This window comes from Pelodiscus sinensis, chromosome 22, assembly GCF_052426305.1.
Source record: "Pelodiscus sinensis isolate ZL-2025 chromosome 22, ASM5242630v1, whole genome shotgun sequence".
In the NCBI taxonomy this organism is placed as follows: domain Eukaryota; kingdom Metazoa; phylum Chordata; order Testudines; family Trionychidae; genus Pelodiscus; species Pelodiscus sinensis.
In genome coordinates, this window is record NC_143073.1 from 25,323,178 (window position 1) to 25,349,655 (window position 26,478).

The 26,478-nt window shown below is 47.2% G+C and overlaps 1 protein-coding gene and 2 pseudogenes across 1 annotated transcript; 2 read left to right on the plus strand and 1 right to left on the minus strand.

Annotated features, from left to right (window-relative positions):
* Positions 1 to 331: 331 nt before the first annotated feature.
* Positions 332 to 3,678, minus strand: LOC149521881 (uncharacterized; annotated as a pseudogene).
* Positions 3,679 to 12,321: 8,643 nt separating this feature from the next.
* Positions 12,322 to 20,941, plus strand: LOC149521882 (uncharacterized). The gene is made up of 7 exons (XM_089772748.1): positions 12,322 to 12,348; positions 12,447 to 12,504; positions 12,853 to 12,918; positions 13,902 to 14,021; positions 14,162 to 14,347; positions 20,256 to 20,401; positions 20,775 to 20,941. Exons 1-7 carry the CDS (start codon positions 12,322 to 12,324, stop codon positions 20,796 to 20,798), a joined length of 627 nt encoding a protein of 208 aa, XP_089628874.1. The 3' UTR covers positions 20,799 to 20,941.
* Positions 15,644 to 17,428, plus strand: LOC149521883 (uncharacterized; annotated as a pseudogene).
* Positions 20,942 to 26,478: the final 5,537 nt, after the last annotated feature.

Consider the following 26,478-nt stretch of genomic DNA (forward strand, 5'->3'; position numbering starts at 1 on the left):
TCAACTAACACAGAAAGACACTCGCTACCCTTAAATTTCCAGGATTTTTCTGGCTTTAGGGCCATAGCAAAAATGTAATTGGGAGCGTGCAACCCAGTCTCCTGCGTGCATTTGAAATCATAAAAAAGATACTTTTCTGAGGATTCGGGCTTTCTAAGGCTGTCCATAAAACAGAGATGACTGTCTATGTTGCCAACAAGCAAGCCCGTACACTGCTTACAGCGCCGCCCTTTACAGCGGTGCCGCTTGTCCACGTAAGACTGACACTCATCACACAAAGTTTTAGACAGGCATTCGACTTGTTTTTTCGATGCGCAGTCTATGTGTCTGACTAAGCACTCTTTGGATAGACAAAATAGTCTACAGCTAGGACACCGCAGCGGCACGCCCACGCTGTCTGAGCACGTTCCCCTCAAGCAGAGGCGGCAACAATACCTGCAAGAGTGGTCGTGACTGTACACTGTGTGGCAAAACTCACAATCATTTTTCACTCTGAACAACTTTTTCACATCCAGAACCCCATAGTAATGCTCATCGTGCAATGGGATAAAATAAGTCTTGGGGTACACTGGGCCCCCCGTTTTAAAAAAACCCCAGCCGCCTTTCGCCGTATACAGCACCACCTGTATGTTAACTCCTAAATGCTGTTCAAACTTTGCTACGTCGCTGAGCATTACCTTTTTTTGATCTGACCACCTCAGTTTCTCGTGAAGCTTTCTCGCCCCCTCTAACAACTTGGCGTCCGTAGGTTTACGATCGGACAGCACGGCCAAGAGCCCGCCCGCAAAACACAGATTGGTACCGGTGTAAGCCAGGTCTACTAAACATGGTCTCTTTTTATGAATAATTTGACTACTAAGGATAGAATTTAAAACTCTACGAGCGCCCCCACCCCTGTTTGTTACAACTGTCGCAACGAGGCGCAATGTTCCATTGAGGTGCAACTCTCTATTACTTTGCAACAGTTTTGAGGTCTGGTTTAAAAAATCCTCAGCAGACAGCTCGTCCCTAGTTCTTCTGACCGAAAACAAAGGGTTAGTTAAATTACGGCTCTCTAAACGTAACTGGACATAATCATCAGGGCCTATCCTACCATTAACGTCATCTAGAACTAACTGTATTCCCCTACGTGTGGCTTCAATAACCTGTGAGCTGAATTTATTTGCTCAAGATTGACAAAACAAAATTCCTTGCAATACACTGATCCCCCAAACTTAGGTTCTTCACGTTGCCAACTTCTCACTCTCTCCATATACAACTCTGGATTTTCAGAGGCACTTGAGGGTTCCTCTACGGCACCATCAGGGGCATCTTCTACCTCAGATGCTATTTCAGAGTCAGAGCGGTCTCTGTGAGAGTCATCAGGACTAGCCAGGGTCCAGTATACAGACTCATCACCACCCCTCAGGTCAGATAAGCCATTTTGTGAGCCTCCAGTAGGGGGCATCTCTTTTTGGTATTTTTTCCTCATCACCTCTTTAGCCTTTTTTAAAAATTTGGCAGTGATCTTGCCTGGAACTTTTTGGCAGCCACCCGTTTATCCGCCAAATGCTGTCCCCACTTTTGTTTACACCTTATCTGATAGGAACCCCTGAAGAGGACCCTTTTGCCGAGGCCCCTTTCTTTTAGGCCCCCTCAGGATACAGAGTTCACCAATTTTCTGAATGAAGCATCAAACTCTTCCCCCATACGAGAATATGGGGGAGCTGTGATGAGCTTATGGTTTTGGGAAAATGGTTTGTCAGTCCTTGGTTTTTTATTCACAAACCCTAGAGCGCGTGCTCCGGGTTTGTGAATGCGTGTGGTTTTGCGCACGTTCAGAACCCCTAGAGCGCCTGCTCCGGGTTTGTGAACGTGGGCGTTTTCGCTCACAGTTTCCTCAGGGCTTGGTGTGGCAGTGGCCGCTGAGGAACTGGAGTTGTGTTTGTGTGGGTGCAATACCTCGGCATTGCAGGAGTTTTCAGTCCTTGGTTTTTTATTCACAACCCCTAGAGCGCGTGCTCCGGGTTTGTGAATGTGTGTGATTTTGCGCACGTTCAGAACCCCTAGAGCGCATGCTCCGGGTTTGTGAACGTGAGCGTTTTCGCTCACAGTTTCCTCAGGGCTTGGTGTGGCAGCGGCCGCTGAGGAACTGGAGTTGTGTTTGCGTGGCTGCAATACCTCAGCATTGCAGGAGTTTTCAGACCTTGATTTTTATTCACAACCCCTAGAGCGCGTGCTCCGGGTTTGTGAATGTGTGTGGTTTTGCGCACATTCAGAACCCCTAGAGCGCCTGCTCCGGGTTTGTGAACGTGGGCGTTTTCGCTCACAGTTTCCTCAGGGCTTGGTGTGGCAGCGGCCGCTGAGCAACTGGAGTTGTGTTTGTGTGGGTGCAATACCTCGGCATTGCAGGAGTTTTCAGTCCTTGTTTTTTATTCACAACCCCTAGAGCGCGTGCTCCGGGTTTGTGAATGTGTGTGTTTTTGCGCACGTTCAGAACCCCTAGAGCACCTGCTCCGGGTTTGTGAACGTGGGCGTTTTCGCTCACAGTTTCCTCAGGGCTTGGTGTGGCAGTGGCCACTGAGGAACTGGAGTTGTGCTTGCAATACCTCGGCATTGCAGGAGTTTTCAGACCTTGATTTTTATTCACAACCCCTAGAGCGCGTGCTCCGGGTTTGTGAATGTGTGTGGTTTTGCGCACATTCAGAACCCCTAGAGCGCCTGCTCCGGGTTTGTGAACGTGGGCGTTTTCGCTCACAGTTTTCTCAGGGCTTGGTGTGGCAGTGGCCGCCGAGGAACTGGAGTTGTGTTTGTGTGGGTGCAATACCTCGGCATTGCAGGAGTTTTCAGTCCTTGGTTTTTTATTCACAACCCCTAGAGCGCGTGCTCCGGGTTTGTGAATGTGTGTGGTTTTGCACACGTTCAGAACCCCTAGAGCGCCTGCTCCGGGTTTGTGAATGTGTGTGGTTTTGCGCACGTTCAGAACCCCTAGAGCGCCTGCTCCGGGTTTGTGAATGTGGGCGTTTTCGCTCACAGTTTCCTCAGGGCTTGGTGTGGCAGTGGCCGCCGAGGAACTGGAGTTGTGTTTGTGTGGGTGCAATACCTCGGCATTGCAGGAGTTTTCAGACCTTGGTTTTTATTCACAACCCCTAGAGCGCGTGCTCCGGGTTTGTGAATGTGGGCGTTTTCGCTCACAGTTTCCTCAGGGCTTGGTGTGGCAGTGGCCGCCGAGGAACTGGAGTTGTGTTTGTGTGGCTGCAACACCTCGGCATTGCAGACTTTTCAGTCCTTGGTTTTTATTCACAACCCCTAGAGCGCGTGCTCCGGGTTTGTGAATGTGTGTGGTTTTGCACACGTTCAGAACCCCTAGAGCACCTGCTCCGGGTTTGTGAACGTGGGCGTTTTCGCTCACAGTTTCCTCAGGGCTTGGTGTGGCAGTGGCCGCTGAGGAACTGGAGTTGTGTTTGCAATACCTCGGCATTGCAGGAGTTTTCAGTCCTTGATTTTTATTCACAACCCCTAGAGCGCGTGCTCCGGGTTTGTGAATGTGTGTGGTTTTGCGCACGTTCAGAACCCCTAGAGCACCTGCTCCGGGTTTGTGAACGTGGGCGTTTTCGCTCACAGTTTCCTCAGGGCTTGGTGTGGCAGTGGCCGCTGAGGAACTGGAGTTGTGTTTGTGTGGCTGCAATACCTCGGCATTGCAGGAGTATTCAGTCCTTGATTTTTATTCACAACCCCTAGAGCACGTGCTCCGGGTTTGTGAATGTGTGTGGTTTTGCGCAGGTTCAGAACCCCTAGAGCGCCTGCTCCGGGTTTGTGAACGTGGGCGTTTTCGCTCACAGTTTTCTCAGGGCTTGGTGTGGCAGTGGCCGCTGAGGAACTGGAGTTGTGGTTGCATGGTTGTTTTCTTACCAGAGTCTTTTGTGTTGTCCTTGGGTTTGACTTATGTGAGGTTTGGACCGCCCGGATGCTTCATCTGCGCTCTTGCGCTGTTTTGCGTTGTAAAGGGTCTTAAAGCAGATTCCTGGTTCTTTGGCTGTTCTGGAGGAGATGTCCTTGTAGCTCTGACTACAGCATTGTCAGAAAAGTTGTCCATGCCTATGAGGTGGGGGAAAAACATTTTACAAAAAACAAGCCAACGAAAAAAAACCCTGAACTTTACCATCTCTCACCCCCACACCTATGTATTTACTTAAAACCTCATAGAACAACCAAACCGATAAGCAAAATATATTTACTGGGCTTCATCGATCCATCAGTCACTGATGCTGGTGAATTTTCCTTTTCAGCTGTCTCTTTCCTTTTTCTTTTGAGCTTGTTTTCCCTCTGGTCTAAGGAGCTCTCATATTTTGACTGTACTGTGGAGCAAACAACATTATTATAAAACACATGAAACCCTCTTGTAAACTTGAAAATCATTAGGGTGTTTTTCTATTTAAAAAGTTATAGCTTTAAAAACAAAATAATCCATTTCAGGCTGTACAACAAACACCAGTTTTCAGTTTATTTCTACCACTTAAAAATACCAACCAACCAAACAACAAAAAACCCACAAATTGTTTTTAAATATATCTCATTTGACTCAGAAGGGGGCAGGCCTGACCTAGGCAAGCAGGCTTTAAAAAGCCAGAGCAATGCGACCAGGGGAGCGAAGCGGACAGGGGACTGCAGACAGGGGAGTTGAAGAGGGAGTAACTGATGGTGATGAAGACCCGAAGCACTTGTGCCAGTACTTCTCCTGTCTCCTCCACCTGTGCATGTATCCAGACAGAGAACCTGAGCATGGATGCCTCTTCCCAGGTCCTGGTGTGGTCTTGCTGTATTTGTGGCTTGCAATTCCCACTGAGTGATCTCCAGGCTGGGGGAGACAACCATTGTGAAAGGTGCCTGCTGGTGGAATCTCTCAGGCGGCAGGTGGGAGAGCTACAGGAGGAGGTGGCCAGGCTGAGGAGCATTCGAAGCCATGAGGAATTCCTGGACAGTATTCCTGTGGAGTCCACGGAGGTCACTGTCCTAGGATGTGGGACTGTTGACCAGCCACTTATGGAGGAGGCAGTGGTGCAGGGTGAGAACTGGCAGCTGGTTACTTCCGGCAGCAGGCAGTGTTCCACCCCTGCTCCTAACCCTCCCACTGTGTTACATAACCGTTACACTTTACTTTCAGCAGGAGACAAGGAGTCACCCCACACAGTGGAGGAGACCAGGCCTTGCACCACCAAGGTTGAGCAGTCTCCTGCCACCACTGCGAGGAGGAAACGTAGGGTAGTGGTGGTTGGAGACTCTCTTCTGAGGGGAACGGAGGCACCCATCTGTCGCCCTGACAGCTCATCTCGAGAGGTATGCTGTCTGCCAGGGGCCCGTATCCGAGATGTTACGGAGGCATTGTCGAGGATTATCCGGCCCTCTGACTACTACCCCATGCTACTCATCCACGTGGGCACAAATGATACTGCCAGGTGTGACACTGAGCGGATCAAGTGTGACTACAGGGCTTTGGGAGTACGGGTGAAGGAGTTTGGAGCGCAGGTGGTATTCTCTTCTATCCTTCCTGTCAAAGGTAGGGGCCCGGGCAGAGAGAGGTGCATCCTGGAGGTGAATGCCTGGCTGCGACGATGGTGTCGCCAGGAGGGATTCGGCTTCCTTGATCACGGGGTGCTCTTCCAGGAAGGACTGCTTGGCGGAGATGGAGTTCACCTTTCTAGGAGCGGGAAGGCCTTGTTTGGACACAGACTGGCTAACCTTGTGAGGAGGGCTTTAAACTAGGTTTGTCGGGGGCAGGTGAGCAAAGCCCACAGGTAAGTGCTGCATGTGCGGGACTGGGAGATGGGTTGGAAATGGGGGGGACTACGGCCTATAATGGCAAGGAGAAAGGAGGGTCAGGGCACAACAGGGAGGCAAGATCAAATCAGTATCTTAGATGCCTATATACAAATGCGAGAAGTATGGGTAATAAGCAGGAAGAACTGGAATTGCTAACCAATAAATACAACTATGATATCATTGGTATTACAGAAACCTGGTGGGATGGGACGCATGATTGGAATATTGGTATGGAAGGGTACGGCTTGCTCAGGAAGGACAGACAGGGAAAAAAGGGAGGAGGGGTTGCCTTGTATATTAAAAATGTACACACTTGGACTGAAGTGGAGATGAACGTAGGAGATAGCCGTGTAGAGGGTCTCTGGGTTAAGCTAAAAGGGGTAAAAACCGAGGGTGATATCATGCTAGGAGTCTACTACAGGCCACCTAGCCAGGTGGAAGAGGTGGATGAGGCCTTTTTTAAACAATTAACAAAACTATCCAAAGCCCAAGATTTGGTGGTGATGGGGGACTTCAACTATCCAGACATTTGTTGGGAAACTAACACAGCGAGGCACAGGCTATCCAATAAGTTTCTGGACTGCATTGGAGACAACTTTCTGTTTCAGAAGGTTGAAAAAGCTACCAGAGGAGAAGCTGTTCTGGATTTGGTTTTAACAAATAGGGATGAACTAGTTGAGAACTTGAAAGTGGAAGACAGTATAGGGGACAGTGATCACGAAATAATAGAGTTCATGATCTTAAGGAAAGGTAGAAGGGAGACCAGCACAATTGAGGTAATGGATTTCAGGAAGGCAGATTTTGATAAGCTCAGAGAACTTGTAGGTAAGGTCCCATGGGAAGCAAGACTGAAGGGAAAAACAACTGAGGAGAGTTGGAAGTATTTCAAAGGGACGTTGTTAAGGGCCCAAAAGCAAACAATTCCGCTGTGTAGGAAAGATAGAAAATATGGCAAAAGACCAGTTTGGCTTAACAAGGAGATCTTGCACGATCTCAAAATAAAAAAGGAGTCATATAAAAAATGGAAACTAGGACAACTAACAAAGGATGAATATAGGCAAGCAACACGGGAATGCAGGGGCAAGATTAGAAAGGCAAAGGCACAAAATGAGATCAAACTAGCTACAGGCATAAAGGGAAACAAGAAGACTTTTTATAAATACATTAAAAGCAAGAGGAAGACCAAGGACAGGGTAGGCCCACTGCTTAGTGAGGAGAGAGAAGCAGTAACAGGAAACTTGGAAATGGCGGAGATGCTCAATGACTTCTTTGTTTCGGTCTTCACCGAGAAGTCTGGAGGTGTGCCTAACGTAGTGAATACAAGCAGAGAGAGGGTAGGTTTAGAAGATAGGATACACAAAGAACAAGTTAAAAGTCACTTAGGAAAGTTAGATGTCAGCAAGTCACCAGGTCCTGATGAAATGCATCCCAGGATACTCAAGGAGCTGATAGAGGAGGTATCTGAGCCTTTAGCTATGATCTTTGAAAAATCATGGCAGACAGGGGAGATTCCAGAAGACTAGAAAAGGGCAAATATTGTGCCCATCTATAAAAAGGGGAATAAGAACAACCCAGGAAACTATAGACCGGTCAGTTTAACGTCTGTCCCAGGGAAGATAATGGAGCAGGTAATTAAGGAAATCCTATGCAAACACTTGGAAGGTAATAAAGTGATAGGGAATAGCCAGCATGGGTTTGTGAAGAACAAGTCATGCCAAACTAATCTGATAGCTTTCTTTGATAAGATAACGAGCCTTGTGGATAAGGGAGAAGCGGTGGATGTCATATACCTAGACTTTAGTAAGGCATTTGATACGGTCTCGCATGATATTCTTATTGATAAACTAGGCAAATATAACTTAGATAGGGCCACGATAAGGTGGGTGCATAATTGGCTGGATAACCGTAGTCAGAGAGTTGTTGTTAACGGTTCTAAATCCTGCTGGAAAGGGATAACAAGTGGAGTTCCTCAAGGGTCTGTTTTGGGACCCGTACTGTTCAATATCTTCATCAATGATGTAGATATTGGGATAGAGAGTACGCTTATTAAGTTTGCGGATGATACCAAACTGGGTGGGGTTGCGACTTCTTTGGAGGATAGGGACATAATTCAAAATGACCTTAGCAAGTTAGAGAAATGGTCAGAGGTAAACAGGAGGAGGTTTAATAAAGAGAAATGCAAAGTGCTCCACTTAGGAAGGAACAATCAGTTCCATACATACAAGATGGGAAGCGACTGTCTAGGAAGGAGCATGGCAGAAAGGGATCTAGGGGTCATAGTGGACCACAAGTTGAATATGAGTCAACAGTGTGATGCTGTTGCCAAAAAAGCAAATATGATTCTAGGTTGTATCAACAGGTGTGTTGTAAGCAAAACTCGTGAAGTCATTCTGCCACTCTACTCTGCACTAGTTAGGCCTCAGCTGGAGTACTGTGTCTAGTTCTGGGCGCCACATTTCAAGAAAGATGTGGAGAAATTGGAAAGGGTACAGAGAAAAGCGACAAGAATGATTAAAGGTCTAGAGAACATGACCTATGAAGCCAGGCTTCATGAACTGGGCTTGTTTAGTTTGGAAAAAAGAAGATTAAGGGGGGACATGAGAGCGGTTTTCAAATATCTAAAAGGGTGTCACAAGGAGGAAGGAGAAAATTTGTTCCTCTTGGTTTCTGAGGACAGGACAAGGAGTAATGGGCTTAAAGTGCAGCAGGGGAGGTTTAGATTGGACATTAGGAAAAAATTCCTAACTGTCAGGGTGGTCAAATATTGGAATAAATTGCCAAGGGAGGTGGTGGAATCTCCCTCTCTGGAGATATTTAAGAACAGGTTGGATAGACATCTGTCAGGGATGGTGTAGGTGGAGCTTGGTCCTGCCTTGAGGGCGGGGGGCTGGACTCGATGACCTCTTGAGGTCCCTTCCAGTCCTATGATTCTATGATTCATTTTGCAGAATAAAAACCAAAACTGCTTTTAAAACCCCTTGTTGGTTTAAACAAACCAAGTACTTTAAAAAACCCTGCACCTATGGCTTGTACAGCCCCCTCCCCCTCCCTCCACACTCATACATTAAACAGCAACTTTATAAAAACACACCAAACCAAGTTTGCAACCATATACTTGTCAAAACCCACATGCATTTAACACATCACATTTTGCACAGAAAAAGCAACCCACCACACACTCCATACCAGCAGTTTGCCAACATATAGTTTAAAATCACACACACACACACACACCCCTTCAAAAACTCTCCACAACAGTTTTAAAATCATTTGCAACTATACTTTTTTAAAAGCAGTGGTATGCAACAAACTGGGTTTTTTTAAATCCACTTATCTCTAGCATAAGCCCCTGAATCACCCACAACTTAACCCCTACTGCCAGCTTTTTTAAAAATAAAAACCCCAGGTAAAAACACACCACATTTTTGTAACCACCCCAGATACTTTTAGCCTAACCCCGCCACTTCCTCCCCCAACTCAGAATTAAACATTTATTTTGAAAACACATTTGGCACAGAAAGAGCAACCCACCAAACACTCTATACCCGCAGTTTGCCAACATATAGTTTAAAAACACCAATAAACTCCCCCACAATTAAGTTTTGAAAAAAACCCAACTCACAATTTAAACATTACAATTAGTTAAAAGAAAAAATAACCCACACGCTTTAAAAATGATTATGGATAGTTACCTTCTACCACAGGGTAAAGGCATGCTGGCACAGGGCTATTCTGTTTTCCCCTATGTATATTTGGGACTATGGAATAAAAAACAAGCAAAAAATGTGAGTTAGGATTACCCCTAAGTGCTTCAAACCCCATTTGAAAAACACACCTATGTCTTGCACAAACCTCATTTCTCTCTCACACAAATCACACACACACAAGCCCCACATACATTTAAAAGTCAATGGTAAAAAAGTTACCTTTCACTATGGGATAGTGTTGCAGGCACGTGCTTGTCCTGTTCCCCCCCCCCCCATGTGTGCTTGGGCCTTAAGGTTAAAGAATAAGCACAAATGTTAAAAAAAAAACCCTTGGTAATACTAACTAACAGTATTAAGCACAACTACAGTTAAAAATGGTTTTTACCTTGGCCTGGTGGTGAACTGCAGCTTAGAATTACTGGTTCCATGTTAAACAGATCACACTGCAATAAAGATAGCCACCATTATTTTACTGAGAGAGCATGGCCAAAGAGTGGCATTATAGAATATATATTTTCAAAGTTAAAACCAGGGAACATACCTTCTCCTGTTGCAGTCCAGCAGCCATTCAAGAAAGTTTCTATTGAAAAGGACAGTCTCCAAAATACCTAGGTTTTTTTTTACCCTCCTAACCCATTGTTTCAAACAACTTCAAGGTAGTAGCTAGCAGGTGAATTTGATCACTGCAACTCTAAAATAATAGATCCTTAAAGACTTTAGGCACCCCTCCCTAGCATGGCCTTTTGTGATCTGGGGTGGAAGAATTAAGCTGTCTCCACAACTGAGTTGCTTTTGGCTACATTTTTTTTCTTTTAGTTAAAATGTATTTTTTGTAGGGCTTTCTTACAGCATTAACAGTAAAAGCACCAATCCTTAATGCAGCTGTACCCATTTCCAGGTGGAGACCCTTTGCAGATATCTAGACGTGTCTAGGGGTTTGTTTTTAAAACATGCTTCTTTCATGCTTAAGGCTTGGGCTTTAAATACAATGCTTTTAAATGTTTGACTGTCTTTAGAGCAAATGCTTGTTCTAAAGGATGGGGAAAAGTTAGAAACATTTCAGTTTTGGGTTAGACCCTTAATTTTTTTTTTAATGTCTAGAAAAAGTAGCCCATAGCATTCAACCAACTCCTGTGTCCTTTAAACTGTCCAATAGCATTTCTACCAACCCCAGGGGTTATATTTAAACTGTCCAATAGCATCTGCAAACTCCTGAGGTGTTATTTAATTAGATATTCATCAGAGCCCACCCATCCAACACATCAAATTTAATTACTAAACATTAACCTCAACAAGGGTAAGCCTAACCATTGACTAGAGCCCCCTGGCTATTCAGTGAGGTGTGGTTAAACCATTGAGTTCATGTCTAATAAATCCTAACTGGGGGGACATCCGGGGACAGGGGCAGGACTTCTGGGGTCAGGGGGCGGGGCTAGCATTTGATTGATGGTAGGGCCCTTATACTACTCCTGTCGGAGAGGAGGCACAGGAGCCAGCTGTGCAGGCTACATTCTGTGTGTGCGTGTGGTTGTGCATGTGAGGTTGCATGTTTGTGCATGTTTGTGCATGTGTGTGCCTGTGCGTGTGCTCTCCCCATTCCATTACAAGGGGTTGTCCTAGCTCCGATCAGCCTCACAACCAGGCGTCTAACACCCCCAGAACCCCACTAAAATTAAACATGAGGAAATCCATCAGACCACCAGCAACAGACACACGCAATCCCCAGGTGCACCCCACACAACCCTGCATTCACTATCACACAGGTGAGCCAAGATTCACCATGACACACCCAATCCAGGCAGGGCCGGACTCAGGGGAGGGGCTAGCCGGGCAGCTGCCCAGAGCAACAACCTATGGGGGGTGCCTGATGGCAGCTGTAAGGGGCACTGAACGCTAGCCCCGCCCCCTGACCCAGAAGTCCCGCCCTTGTTCCCCGGAAGACCCATCTCCCCTGTCACTGGAAGTCCCGCCTCTGGAGGGTAGTACATCCGGGTCAAGAGGGACAGGTGACCGGAAGTAAAGGGTGTCATGTGACCCCCATTAGGCCCTGGCCCTGTCACTGGAAGTCCCGCCTCTGGAGGGTAGTACATCCGGGTCAAGAGGGACAGGTGACCGGAAGTAAAGGGTGTCATGTGACCCCCATTAGGCCCTGTCACTGGAAGTGCCGCCCCTGGAGGGTAGTACATCCGGGTCAAGAGGGACAGGTGACCGGAAGTAAAGGGTGTCATGTGACCCCCATTAGGCCCTGGCACTGGAAGTCCCGCCCTTGGGGCTAATACATCCGGGGTCAAGAGGGGCGTATTAAGGGTCTAACCCAAAACTGAAATGTTTCTAACTTTTCCCCATCCCTTAGAACAAGCATTTGCTCTAAAGACAGTCAAACATTTAAAAGCCTTGTATTTAAAGCCCAAGCCTTAAGCATGAAAGAAGCATGTTTTTAAAAACAAGCCCCTAGACACGTCTAGATATCTGCAAAGGGTCTCCACCTGGAAATGGGTACAGCTGCATTAAGGATTGGTGCTTTTACTGTTAATGCTGTAAGAAAGCCCTACAAAAAATACATTTTCACTAAAAGAAAAGAAATGTAGCCAAAAGCAACTCAGTTGTGGAGACAGCTTAATTCTTCCACCCCAGATCACAAAAGGCAATGCTAGGGAGGGGTGCCTAAAGTCTTTACGGATCTATTATTTTAGAGTTGCAGTGATCAAATTCACCTGCTAGCTACTACCTTGAAGTTGTTTGAAACAATGGGTTAGGAGAGTAAAAAAAAACCCTAGGTATTTTGGAGACTCCTTTTCAACAGAAACTTTCTTGAATGGCTGCTGGACTGCAACAGGAGAAGGTATGTTCCCTGGTTTTAACTTTGAAAATATATATTCCATAATGCCACTCTTTGGCCATGCTCTCTTAGTAAAATAATGGTGGCTATCTTGATTGCAGTGTGATCTGTTTAACATGGAACCAGTAATTCTAAGCTGCAGTTCACCACCAGGCCAAGGTAAAAACCATTTTTAACTGTAGTTGTGCTTAATACTGTTAAAAAAAACAAAAAAACCCCTTGGTAATATTAACTAACATTTGTGCTTATTCTTTAACCTTAAGGCCCAAGCACACATGGGGGGGGGGGGGGGGGAGAACAGGACAAGCACGTGCCTGCAACACTATCCCATAGTGAAAGGTAACTTTTTTGCAATTGACTTTTAAATGTATGTGGGGCTTGTGTGTGTGTGATTTGTGTGAGAGAGAAATGAGGTTTGTGCAAGACATAGGTGTGTTTTTCAAATGGGGTTTGAAGCATTTAGGGGTAATCCTAACTCACATTTTTTGCTTGTTCTTTATTCCATAGTCCCAAATATACATAGGGGAAAACAGAATAGCCCTGTGCCAGCATGCCTTTACCCTGTGGTAGAAGGTAACTATCCATAATCATTTTTAAAGCGTGTGGGTTATTTTTTCTTTTAACTAATTGTAATGTTTAAATTGTGAGTTGGGTTTTTTTCAAAACTTAATTGTGGGGGAGTTTATTGGTGTTTTTAAACTCTATGTTGGCAAACTGCTGGTATAGCGTGTTTGGTGGGTTGCTCTTTCTGTGCCAAATGTGTTTTCAAAATAAATGTTTAATTCTGAGTTGGGGGAGGAAGTGGCGGGGTTAGGCTAAAAGTATCTGGGGTGGTTACAAAAATGTGGTGTGTTTTTACCTGGGGTTTTTATTTTTAAAAAAGCTGGCAGTAGGGGTTAAGTTGTGGGTGATTCAGGGGCTTATGCTAGAGATAAGTGGATTTAAAAAAACCCAGTTTGTTGCATACCACTGCTTTTAAAAAATATAGTTGCAAATGATTTTAAAACTGTTGTGGAGAGTTTTTGAAGGGGTGTGTGTGTGTGATGGACAGACACAGGTGTGTTTTTAAACTATATGTTGGCAAACTGCTGGTATGGAGTGTTTTGTGGGTTGCTTTTTCTGTGCAAAATGTGATGTGTTAAATGCATGTGGGTTTTGACAAGTATATGGTTGCAAACTTGGTTTGGTGTGTTTTTATAAAGTTGCTGTTTAATGTATGAGTGTGGAGGGAGGGGGAGGGGGCTGTACAAGCCATAGGTGCAGGGTTTTTTAAAGTACTTGGTTTGTTTAAACCAACAAGGGGTTTTAAAAGCAGTTTTGGTTTTTATTCTGCAAAATGAGATGTATTTAAAAACAATTTGTGGGGTTTTTTGTTGTTTGGTTGGTTGGTTTTTTTAAGTGGTAGAAATAAACTGAAAACTGGTGTTTGTTGTACAGCCTGAAATGGATTATTTTGTTTTTAAAGCTATAACTTTTTAAATAGAAAAACACCCTAATGATTTTCAAGTTTACAAGAGGGTTTCGTGTGCTTTATAATAATGTTGTTTGCTCCACAGTACAGTCAAAATATGAGAGCTCCTTAGACCAGAGGGAAAACAAGCTCAAAAGAAAAAGGAAAGAGACAGCTGAAAAGGAAAATTCATCAGCATCAGTGACTGATGGATCGATGAAGCCCAGTAAATATATTTTGCTTATCGGTTTGGTTGTTCTATGAGGTTTTAAGTAAATACATAGGTGTGGGGGTGAGAGATGGTAAAGTTCAGGGTTTTTTTTCGTTGGCTTGTTTTTTGTAAAATGTTTTTCCCCCACCTCATAGGCATGGACAACTTTTCTGACAATGCTGTAGTCAGAGCTACAAGGACATCTCCTCCAGAACAGCCAAAGAACCAGGAATCTGCTTTAAGACCCTTTACAACGCAAAACAGCGCAAGAGTGCAGATGAAGCATCTGGGCGGTCCAAACCTCACATACGTCAAACCCAAGGACAACACAAAAGACTCTGGTAAGAAAATAACCATGCAACCACAACTCCAGTTCCTCAGCGGTCACCGCCACACCATGCCCTGAGGAAACTGTGAGCGAAAACGCCCACGTTCACAAACCCGGAGCACGCGCTCTAGGGGTTCTGAACGTGCGCAAAACCACACACATTCACAAACCCGGAGCACGCGCTCTAGGGGTTGTGAATAAAAACCAAGGACTGAAAACTCCTGCAATGCCGAGGTATTGCACCCACACAAACACAACTCCAGTTCCTCAGCGGCAATTGCCACACCAAGCCCTGAGGAAACTGTGAGCGAAAACGCTCACGTTCACAAACCCGGAGCAGGCGCTCTAGGGGTTCTGAATGTGCGCAAAACCACACACATTCACAAACCCGGAGCACGCGCTCTAGGGGTTGTGAATAAAAATCAAGGACTGAAAACTCCTGCAATGCCGAGGTATTGCACCCACACAAACACAACTCCAGTTCCTCGGCGGCCACTGCCACACCAAGCCCTGAGGAAACTGTGAGCGAAAACGCCCACGTTCACAAACCCGGAGCAGGCGCTCTAGGGGTTCTGAACCTGCGCAAAACCACACACATTCACAAACCCGGAGCACGCGCTCTAGGGGTTGTGAATAAAAACCAAGGACTGAAAACTCCTGCAATGCCGAGGTATTGCACCCACACAAACACAACTCCAGTTCCTCAGCGGCCACTGCCACACCAAGCCCTGAGGAAACTGTGAGCGAAAACGCCCACGTTCACAAACCCGGAGCAGGTGCTCTAGGGGTTCTGAACGTGCGCAAAACCACACACATTCACAAACCCGGAGCACGCGCTCTAGGGGTTGTGAATAAAAATCAAGGACTGAAAACTCCTGCAATGCCGAGGTATTGCAAACACAATTCCAGTTCCTCAGCGGCCACTGCCACACCAAGCCCTGAGGAAACTGTGAGCGAAAACGCCCACGTTCACAAACCCGGAGCAGGCGCTCTAGGGGTTCTGAACGTGCGCAAAACCCCACACATTCACAAACCCGGAGCACGCGCTCTAGGGGTTGTGAAAAAAAAACCAAGGACTGAAAACTCCTGCAATGCCGAGGTGTTGCACCCACGCAAACACAACTCCAGTTCCTCAGTGGCCATTGCCACACCAAGCCCTGAGGAAACTGTGAGCGAAAACGCTCACATTCACAAACCCGGAGCATGCGCTCTAGGGGTTCTGAACGTGCGCAAAACCACACACATTCACAAACCCGGAGCACGCGCTCTAGGGGTTGTGAATAAAAACCAAGGACTGAATACTCCTGCAATGCCGAGGTATTGCACCCACGCAAACACAACTCCAGTTCCTCAGCGGCCACTGCCACACCAAGCCCTGAGGAAACTGTGAGCGAAAACGCCCACGTTCACAAACCCGGAGCAGGCGCTCTAGGGGTTCTGAACGTGCGCAAAACCACACACATTCACAAACCCGGAGCACGCGCTCTAGGGGTTGTGAATAAAAATCAAGGACTGAAAACTCCTGCAATGCCGAGGTATTGCAAACACAACTCCAGTTCCTCAGCGGCCACTGCCACACCAAGCCCTGAGGAAACTGTGAGCGAAAACGCCCACGTTCACAAACCCGGAGCAGGTGCTCTAGGGGTTCTGAACGTGTGCAAAACCACACACATTCACAAACCCGGAGCACGCGCTCTAGGGGTTGTGAATAAAAATCAAGGACTGAAAACTCCTGCAATGCCGAGGTATTGCAAACACAACTCCAGTTCCTCAGCGGCCACTGCCACACCAAGCCCTGAGGAAACTGAGCGAAAACGCCCACGTTCACAAACCCGGAGCAGGTGCTCTAGGGGTTCTGAACGTGCGCAAAACCACACACATTCACAAACCCGGAGCACGCGCTCTAGGGGTTGTGAATAAAAAACCAAGGACTGACAAACCATTTTCCCAAAACCATAAGCTCCTCACAGCTCCCCCATATTCTCGTATGGGGGAAGAGTTTGATGCTTCATTCAGAAAATTGGTGAACTCTGTATCCTGAGGGGGCCTAAAAGAAAGGGGCCTCGGCAAAAGGGTCCTCCTCAGGGGTTCCCATCAGATAAGGTGTAAACAAAAGTGGGGACAGCATTTGGCGGATAAACGGGTGGCTGCCAAAAAGTTCCAGGCAAGATCACTGCCAAATTTTTAAAAAAGGCTAAAGAGGTGATGAGGAAAAATACCAAAAAGAGATGCCCCCTACTGGAGGCTCACAAAATGGCTTATCTGACCTGAGGGGTGGTGATGAGTCTGTATACTGGACCCTGGCTAGTCCTGATGACTCTCACAGAGACCGCTCTGACTCTGAAATAGCATCTGAGGTAGAAGATGCCCCTGATGGTGCCGTAGAGGAACCCTCAAGTGCCTCTGAAAATCCAGTGTTGTATATGGAGAGAGTGAGAAGTTGGCAATGTGAAGAACCTAAGTTTGGGGGGTCAGTGTATTGCGAGGAATTTTGTTTTGTCAATCTTGAGCAAATAAATTGAGCTCACAGGTTATTGAAGCCACACGTAGGGGAATACAGTTAGTTCTAGATGACGTTAATGGTAGGATAGGCCCTGATGATTATGTCCAGTTACGTTTAGAGAGCCGTAATTTAACTAACCCTTTGTTTTCGGTCAGAAGAACTAGGGACGAGCTGTCTGCTGAGGATTTTTTAAACCAGACCTCAAAACTGTTGCAAAGTAATAGAGAGTTGCACCTCAATGGAACATTGCGCCTCGTTGCGACAGTTGTAACAAACAGGGGTGGGGGCGCTCGTAGAGTTTTAAATTCTATCCTTAGTAGTCAAATTATTCATAAAAAGAGACCATGTTTAGTAGACCTGGCTTACACCGGTACCAATCTGTGTTTTGCGGGCGGGCTCTTGGCCGTGCTGTCCGATCGTAAACCTTCGGACGCCAAGTTGTTAGAGGGGGCGAGAAAGCTTCACGAGAAACTGAGGTGGTCAGATCAAAAAAAGGTAATGCTCAGCGACGTAGCAAAGTTTGAACAGCATTTAGGAGTTAACATACAGGTGGTGCTGTATACGGCGAAAGGCGGCTGGGGTTTTTTTTAAACGGGGGGCCCAGTGTACCCCAGACTTATTTTATCCTGTTGCACGATGAGCATTACTATGGGGTTCTGGATGTGAAAAAGTTGTTCAGAGTGAAAAATGATTGTGAGTTTTGCCACACAGTGTACAGTCACGACCACTCTTGCAGGTATTGTTGCCGCCTCTGCTTGAGGGGAACGTGCTCAGACAGCGTGGGCGTGCCGCTGCGGTGTCCTAGCTGTAGACTATTTTGTCTATCCAAAGAGTGCTTAGTCAGACACATAGACTGCGCATCGAAAAAACAAGTCGAATGCCTGTCTAAATCTTTGTGTGATGAGTGTCAGTCTTACGTGGACAAGCGGCACCGCTGTAAAGGGCGGCGCTGTAAGCAGTGTACGGGCTTGCTTGTTGGCAACATAGACAGTCATCTCTGTTTTATGGACAGCCTTAGAAAGCCCGAATCCTCAGAAAAGTATATTTTTTATGATTTCAAATGCACGCAGGAGACTGGGTTGCACGCTCCCAATTACATTTTTGCTATGGCCCTAAAGCCAGAAAAATCCTGGAAATTTAAGGGTAGCGAGTGTCTTTCTGTGTTAGTTGAGACCTTTATTGGCAAAAAGTTCCGTGACTACACGTTCATAGCACACAATTCCAAAGGTTGCCATGCGTACTTTGTTGTGAGACAGCTACTGAAGGAAAAGATGTGCCTAGAACTGATCACTCAGGGTAGTAAACTAATGTGTGTGAAAGTTAAGGCCCTGGGCATTCATTTTATAGACTCTTTAAACTTCTTGCCCATGAAGCTTAGCAAGCTACCGCAGGCGATGGGGTTTGAAGGGTGCAAAGGGTATTTTCCACATTTTTTTAACACTTTAGAAAACCAAAATTACGTGGGACCTATGCCCAGTGTGGGACACTATGGTGTAGACAGTATGATGCCCAGGGAAAAAGAAAATACAGAACTATGTAGTGCTTTAAAGGCTAACAAGATGGTTTATTAGATGATGAGCTTTCGTGGGCCAGACCCACTTCCTCAGATCAAATAGTGGAAGAAAATAGTCACAACCATATATACCAAAGTATACAATTAAAAAAATGAACACATATGAAAAGGACAAATCACATTTCAGAAGGGAAGGGGAATGTGGGGGGGAGGGGGGGAAGGAAGGTGAATGTCTGTGAGCTAATGACTTTAGAGGTAATAATTGGGGAAGTTACCTTTGTAATGGGTAAGGTAGCTGGAGTCTTTGTTGAGCCCCCCACGGAGAGTGTCGAATTTTAGCATGAATGACAGTTCAGAGGATTCCCTTTCAAGTGCAGATTTGAAAGTCTTCTGGAGTAGGATGCAGGTGATTAGGTCGTTGAGACAGTGTCCTTTCCGGTTGAAATGGCAAGAAACTGTTTTTTCTTTGTGATCCTGTCTGATATCTGTTTTGTGGGCATTAATCCTTTGGCGAAGTGTCTGAGACGTTTGTCCAATGTACATAGCAGACGGACACTTACGGCACATGATAGCATAAATTATATTTCTGGATGCGCAGGAATGTGTGTTCTTGATCTTACAACTCACTGGGTTAGGCCCAATAATGGTATCAGCAGAGTGAATATGTGGACAGAGCTGGCAACGGGGTTTGTTGCAAGGGAAGGTACCAGGGTTGGTATTAGTGTGGTATGTCCTGTGGTTGTTGGTAAGAATCATCTTGAGATTAGGTGGTTCTCTATAGGAGACTATGGGTCTGTCTCCCAGAGCCTCTTGGAGTGTGGTATCCTGTTCCAGTATAGGCTGTAGTTTATTGATAATGTGTTGGACAGGTTTAAGTTGGGGGCTGTAGGTGATGACAAGTGGTCTTGTATTGTTGGTTTTCTTGGGTCTGTCTTGTAGTAGATGGTTTCTAGGTATTCGTTTGGCTCTTTCAATTTGCTTTTTTATTTCTCCGGGTGGGTAGTTGAGATTGACTCATCTGCAGCTTCTCCTCCTCTGGAATCCCCACGTCCTTTTCTGCTGAACTGCTACTTAGCCAGTCGGTCCCCAGCTTGTTACAATCCCTGGAATTTTTCCATCCCAAGGGCAGGGCTCTGCACTCATCCTTGTTGAACCTCATTGGATTTCTGTTGTCCCAGTCCTCTAATCTGTCCAGCTCACTCTGAACATGATCCCTGCCCTCCAGCATATCTACCTCTCCCCCTAGGCACGGACAACACTGGCACAAAGCCAACTAATGCAGGGTGAGATACAATTAGTGGGGCTGCAGAGAAGGCTCAGCATACATGAATCCTGTTGCCTTTGCTTCTCTAGGGACCTGTGTTTCGTGTGAGGTCTGCGTCGGCATCCACAACAGCTACATGGGCCTTGCGCACATCTGCAGTGAACAACTGGATTCCTGTGGGATCATGAAAACAGAATCAGTAGTAGGCAGGTTCAGGAGACCTTCAACCAGCCTAGAACACAGGCTGGGTCGGCGTCAGCCCGCCCAGAACCAGGGGCTGTTGGGTTAGCGCAGGAGGCCTGGGAGCCAGGACTCCTGGGATCTCTGTGGTACTGAGAGGGGGCTGGTGGGTGGAGGGGAGAGGCTGGGGGAGTCTCTCTTTGGTCTTGGCAGGGGTGTGGTGTCTGGTGGGTTAGAGCTGGGGGAGTCAGGACTCCTGGGTTCTCTCCCTGACTCTGAGAGGAAAGAGAAATCCAGCAGTTGAGGGGCAGCTGTGGGCACCAGTCCTGCTGGTTCTCTACTGACCTGGGGTGAGTTGTGCCTCCGTTTCCCCCTCTCTAGATAGGTCAGAATCATACCTGTGAAGTGTTGCGGGAGGGAGACAGAGACCTGAAACCTCATCTCCTCTTCCTCCCATGCAGGGGATATAAAGACCCCGATCTTTGTGAAGACCTGCGTGTCCTCCAGCCAGTGCAACCTTACACCCCTCCACATGACTTTTGGGAACGGGATCTCCGTGAGCAGAAGCATCACCTGCTGTGTCGGGGAGGCCTGCGAAACAGCCAATGTTAGCGGTGCAGCACCCACCTTCATCTCCAGCCTGTCTGCTCCCGCGCGCGCCCCCTGCCCTGCCTGGCCCCTTCAGGCCTCTCTGTGGGAAGACGGAAGGGATTAGAAAAGAACCTTTATTTCCGTTGCCCTGCAGGGGGCATCTCATTGGATAATTTGGAGCCCCTGGTTGGCGGAAGGTTGATGGGTGGGATCCAGGATTCCCTGCTGCAAACCTCTCCCTGCCCCTGCTACCTCCTGTGCCCCAGAGCTGCAGCGCCCCCTGCAGGGGGATCCAGGGCTGAGCAGTGCTGCCCACAGCTGCTCTCTCTGCCCCGCAGCCCCCTTGGGCTTCTCCCCCAAACTGACTGTGTTTGCTCCATTTTTCCTAGTGCCCCCGGCTACCACCAGCCTGAACGGCCGGCGCTGCCCAGCCTGTTTCTCTGTGTTCTCCCATCACTGCAACGAAAAGATCATCGACTGCACAGGCACCCAGACCCACTGCCTGCATGTCAGCGGCACAGTGAAAAGTGGTCATTGGCATCCGGATGTTTCTCTGTCCGATTTCCCCACCCAGGAGCCACCACAAATATGGGCGGGCCCCTGCAGTGGGGAACGTTAAAGAGTTCTTTAGATAAAACGTTGAAAGGGAAAGTTGTTTTCAATTTCAATAATGAACCAGTCTGATTTTTTCCAGAGTTTGTTTTCATGGGGCTCTCTTCCAACTGAAGAATGTGTTCAACTTTCTTTTTTTAACTGCAGAAAGGTTTCATCTGAAAAATCTCAGCGCACAAGAGAATCTCTGAGCACTCTCTGGCATAGGAGAGGAGATATCATTGAAAAGGGAGAAGTGCACTATGATTAAAATAAATGCTTTTTCCAGCCAATAACCCGTTAATCTGTGGAACTCCCCACCACTGGAAACTGCTGTGGTCAAGACCTATGTATAATTCTAGAAGATTCTTGCTCATCATGAAGAGCTGGAGTGATCATAATGAATGATCAGAAAACTGTTGTACCTCCTTTTTTCAAGTCTTACATTGATTTCTAGCCATTAGCAATATTCCTCATATCGGTGGTTTGGATACCTTTCTGTGCAGGATCTAGCGCTGGCCGATGATTGAGGCAGGATACTCTACTGGGCACAGCGCCCTGCACAAGGGCCCCCCAAACTGCCTTGGTGTCTCTCTCTTTGTAGAATAGCAGGCTCTAAAGTAATACAAGTGAAGTGACAGTACAAACACACCCTGCCTGGGTCTGCTGCGGAAATATCCTAGCTGGTGGGACCTGGAAGTGCCAGAGATATTTCCTTTTTACTAGTTGTGGAACAGTGTAACAGACATCCCAACTGAGATCGGGGCCTTTTTGTTCCAAGTGTTGCACAGACCCCTTGGCTGAGAGGTGAATCCTCTGCTGCACACTTGCCAAAATTGGGAGTCCCTTTGTGCCAGGCTCTGTGCAGGCCTTTTGGATGAGAATTAGTTAAGGATCCCACTACTGCCACCATCAGTGAGCAACACCATTGCCAGGTGAATAGTGGGTCTAAGATTCACCTGCTCCACAGTTTGTTATAGATTAAGGGTTCACTGAGTGACACTGCATCTGAGCAGAGGAAGAGAGACCGTCGGGGGGTCCCAGATGGGCAGCAGGAGTGGCTCAGAGGCGGAAGGGGACTGTGTTTTATAGGGCCAGAGACCTAAAAGGCTTCTCAAAGGGGTTCCCAGACACTGACCCTCTTGCTTTGTCCCCCACAGGTGAGACAAGCATGAAGACCACCCTGAAAGGCTGCGCCAGTGAGTCTGCCTGCACAAATATACAGCAGCTCAAAGGGACCTTCGGGGGGTTTGATGCAGATCTCACCACGGCCAAATGCAGCCCAGCCTCCTCCCGCGTGGCCACTATGGCTCCAGAACCAGATGGACTTGTCCTCCCAGCCCTCCTTACCGTCCTGCTGGTGAACGCCCTCTTCTGATCCTCCCTCCCACGGCACAGCCCCCTTGACCTGGGGAGCTACGCCTCTGCTGGCAGGGCTCGGATTCACTTCCTCTGTAATGGGATGATCAGAATAAAACAGACACAAGAAAACTGGACGGGAGCACGTGTTTGTGTGTGTGTGGGGGGGGGGGGGGTGCTGGAATCATCGTTTGTGCATGTCTGTCTGTAATATAATCTATGCTATCATGTACCGACAGTGTCCATCTGCTATGTACATTGGACAAACGTCTCAGACACTTCGCCAAAGAATCAATTCCCACAAAACAGACATTAGACAGGATCACAAAAAAAAAAAACAGTTGCTTGTCATTTCAACCAGAAAGGACACAGTCTCAATGACCTGCTAACCTGCATCCTACTTCAGAAGACATTCAAATCTACACTTGAAAGGGAATCCTCTGAACTGGCATTCATGCTAAAATTCGACACTCTCCGCAGGGGACTTATCAAAGACTCCAACTACCTTACCCATTACAAAGATAGCTTCCCCAATTATCACCTCTAATACTATTAACTCACAGACATCTCCCCTTCCCCACCTCTAATATCATTAACTCACTGGCATTCACCTTCCTCCCCCCCCCCCCCCCCCCCCCCCCCGCATCCCCCTTCTGTTCTGAAATGTGATTTGTCCTTTTCTTATGTGTTCATTTTTTTTAAATTGTATCCTTTGGTATATATGGTTGTGACTATTTTCTTCCACTATTTGATCTGAGGAAGTGGGTCTGGCCCACGAAAGCTCATCATCTAATAAACCATCTTGTTAGTCTTTAAAGTGCTACATAGTCCTGTATTTTGTTTCAGCTACACCAGACTAACACGGCTACATTTCTATCACTGTCTGTAATAGTGAATCTCGGGTATTATGTGTCTTCCTGTGTGTGATAATGAGTGATCGACTCTGTGAGCGTGTGATCATGAATTTTGGACCATGTGTGTTCATGTGAGTGTGTGATAGCAAGTCTTGGATCATGTGTGTGTAATCACATCTTGGATTGTGTGTGTCTAGGTATTGGACTGTGTGTGTGTGTGTGTGTGTGTGTGTAGTATCCTGAGCCCTGGATTGTGTGTCATTATGAGCCTTGGATCATGTTTGTGATAGTGAGTCCGTGCTTGTGTAGTGAGCGTGTGGGGATTACGTGTGTCTGTTGGTGGTGGTCTGATGGATTTCCCCACATTTAATTTTATTGGGGTTTTGGGGGGGTGTCAGATGCCTGGTTATGTGTGTGATTGGAACTAGGACAACCCCCAGTAATGGAATGGGGAAAGCATGTGGACAGGCACACACATATGCAAACACACACACAAATATGCACGCACACACACGGAAGCAGCCTGCACAGCCGTCTCCTGTGCCACCCCTCCAACAGGCCCTCGTGCATGAGGGAAATGTGGTTGGTTTATTTGTGGGGCCTTTTACATCCCAGAATAGTCCTGCTTTTTGTCATAAAACTGAAAAAATGTTCAGTCCCCAGCTGCTGCCCTTTAGTTACACTGTGAATGTGGGTTTCTGGCAGGGCCACCAGCCAGGGCTGGAAACCCCCCGGCTTAAAGCAGCCTCCTGGGGATGCCAGGGGCCTGCTGCCTCCTGCACAAAACAGCCTCTGGAAAAATGCCCTGGGCCAGGAGTGAACCCTGGACTCAGGCAGGGATGGGGGATGGGGTGGAGACGAACACAGGTGCATTTAACATTGGAATTAGACAGCAAGCAAATGGTCTGGTAGCACTTTCTAGACTAACAAAACATCGATGGGATCATGAGCTTTCGCGGGCACCACCCACTTCTTCAGATGGCAGGAGTTAAAGGAGACCCATCTTCAGCTGTGTAGCTTAGCAGCTCCCTAACCTGCTTTCTAGGCTCCAGCCAGCAGAGGGAGCCAAAGACTTGGGTCCAGGTTACACTGGTGCCACTGTAAACCAGCCCCTCTAGAGACTGCAGGGAAAGTGAGGCAGCGGGCTAGGATCCACAGAGACCCGCCCACCTAGGATAATGTGGACGAACCTTAACCCCCCTGCAGGGCTGCCCCTTTACAATGTAGATTTAAACAGATTAAATGCTACCCCTTTTCTGTGGAGAGGGCATTGATCTGTGGAACTCCCTGCCACTGGAAACCACCAGAGCCAAGATTCTGACCTGTCTGGTCATTCGGGGACACAAGGAGAGTGCAGGGGGTGTGGTGGGGAACAGGAGGGGAGGCCATGAGCAATCAGGTGAACACGACATTTTGCTTCTCCGTGTTTGAGAGCACAATCCCCATTTATCTAGCTTCTATCCTCAACTCCCTGAGTCTGTCGGTGTGTCTCTGCATCATGTGCCAGCCAGATCAATACCAGGGCACACACTGGGCCAGGCGTCGAACAGACAGACTCTAGTCAAGACTAAAATCTCTGTCGTGGTGCTGCAAAGACCCCAGTTGAGATCAGGGCTTTAGCATTGCTGGAGGCTGGCTGGACACACAACAAGAGTTCGGCTCCTTCCTCAAGGGCTTATGGTCTACACAGAGACTGTGGTGTGAGGGGAAACTGAGGCACAGAATTGTGGGGAGGATGCCAGTGGGTGAAGGTGAGCAGGAGAACCAGTGCTAGCTCCCAGAAGTTCTGTTAATGTCTCTCTACAAATTAAAAAATGACCAGGAGCTGATGCGGGGCATCAGCTGTGTATTACATGGAGGGTAAGAAGAGAAGGAGATTGAGGAGTCCAGCTCCAGGGCACGTCTGGCGAGGCCTTGGCTGTGATTGGTGAGATTGCTGGGCACAGACTGACCCGGCAGAGGAGATGGCAGTTGCTGAACGGGACTGGCCCCGTCTCTGGGGTCTCCCAGGAGAAATGAAGCAGAGGGGATGGATGGGTTTGGGGTTATTAATATGAGGGGGGTTTTTTATTTCTCCGGGTGGGTAGTTGAGGTTTATAAATGCTTGGTAGAGATCCTGAAGTTTCTGGTCTCTGTCAGTGGGATTAGAGCAGATGCGGTTGTATCGAAGGGCTTGGCTATAGATGATGGATCGTATGGTGTGTGCTGGATGGGAGCTGGAAGTATGTAGGTAACTGTATGAGTCAGTGGGTTTTCTGTAGAGGGTGGTGTCTAATTTTCCATTGTTGATTTGTATTGTGGTGTCCAGGAAATGGATCTCTTGTGTGGAATGGTCTAGGCTGAGGTTAATGGTGGGGTGTAGGTTGTTGAAATCTCTGTGGAATGTCTCCAGTGTTTCTTGGCCATGCGTCCAGGTCATAAAGATGTCATCGATGTAGCATAAGTAGAGAAGGGGTAAAAGGGGACGGGAGTTGAGGAAACTTTGTTCTATGTCAGCCATAAATATATTAGCATACTATGGGGCCATGCGTGTACTCATGGCTGTGCCGTTGATCTGGAGGTATAAGTTGTTCTCAAACTGGAAATAATTGTGGGTGAGAACAAAGTTACATAGGTCTGCTATCAGGTTGGCAGTGGTGTCCTCTGGGATAGAGTTTCTAATTGCTTGTAATCCGTCTTTATGTAGGATGTTGGTGTATAGAGCTTCTACATCCATGGTGGCAAGGATGGTGTTATTGGGGAGGTTATCGATGTTTTGTAGTTTCCTTAGGAAGTTGGTAGTGTCTCGGAGATAGCTGGGGGTGTTGGTTGCGTAGGGTTTGAGGAGAGAGTCTACATAGCTGGATAGACCAGTAGTGAGTGTGCCAATACCAGAGATAATGGGGCGTCCGGGGTGTCCAGGTTTATGGATCTTGGGAAGCAGATAGAACAATCCTGGTCAGGGGTCAGAAGGTGTTTGTGTGGATTTGTTAAAAGCTGTAGGGAGGCTTTTAAGGAGACAGAGTAATTTCTTTTGGTATTCCAAGGTGGGATCAGAGGAGAGAGGTTTGTAAAATGTGGTGTTGGAGAGTTGTCTGGTTGCCTCTTGGTTATAGTCGGCGTTATTCATAATGACCACAGCACCCCCTTTGTCAGCTGGTTTGATTATAATGTCCAGGTTGTTTTTGAGATTCTGGATGGCATGGTGTTCAGCGTGGCTGAGATTGTGTGTTGCTTGTTGTTGTTTACGAATAATGTCAGTCTGTGCATTGTTGCGGAAGCTTTGTATATAGAAATCCAGATTGTAATT

Excerpts from the sequence above, each read along its gene's own strand:
- LOC149521882 (XM_089772748.1), top strand. The coding sequence starts at position 12,322 with ATGGCTGCTGGACTGCAACAGGAGAAG. Across the intron at positions 12,349-12,446 it reads CTGGACTGCAACAGGAGAAG|TGTGATCTGTTTAACATGGA; the intron begins GTATGTTCCCTG and ends TCTTGATTGCAG. Across the intron at positions 12,505-12,852 it reads CAGTTCACCACCAGGCCAAG|TCCCAAATATACATAGGGGA; the intron begins GTAAAAACCATT and ends TTTATTCCATAG.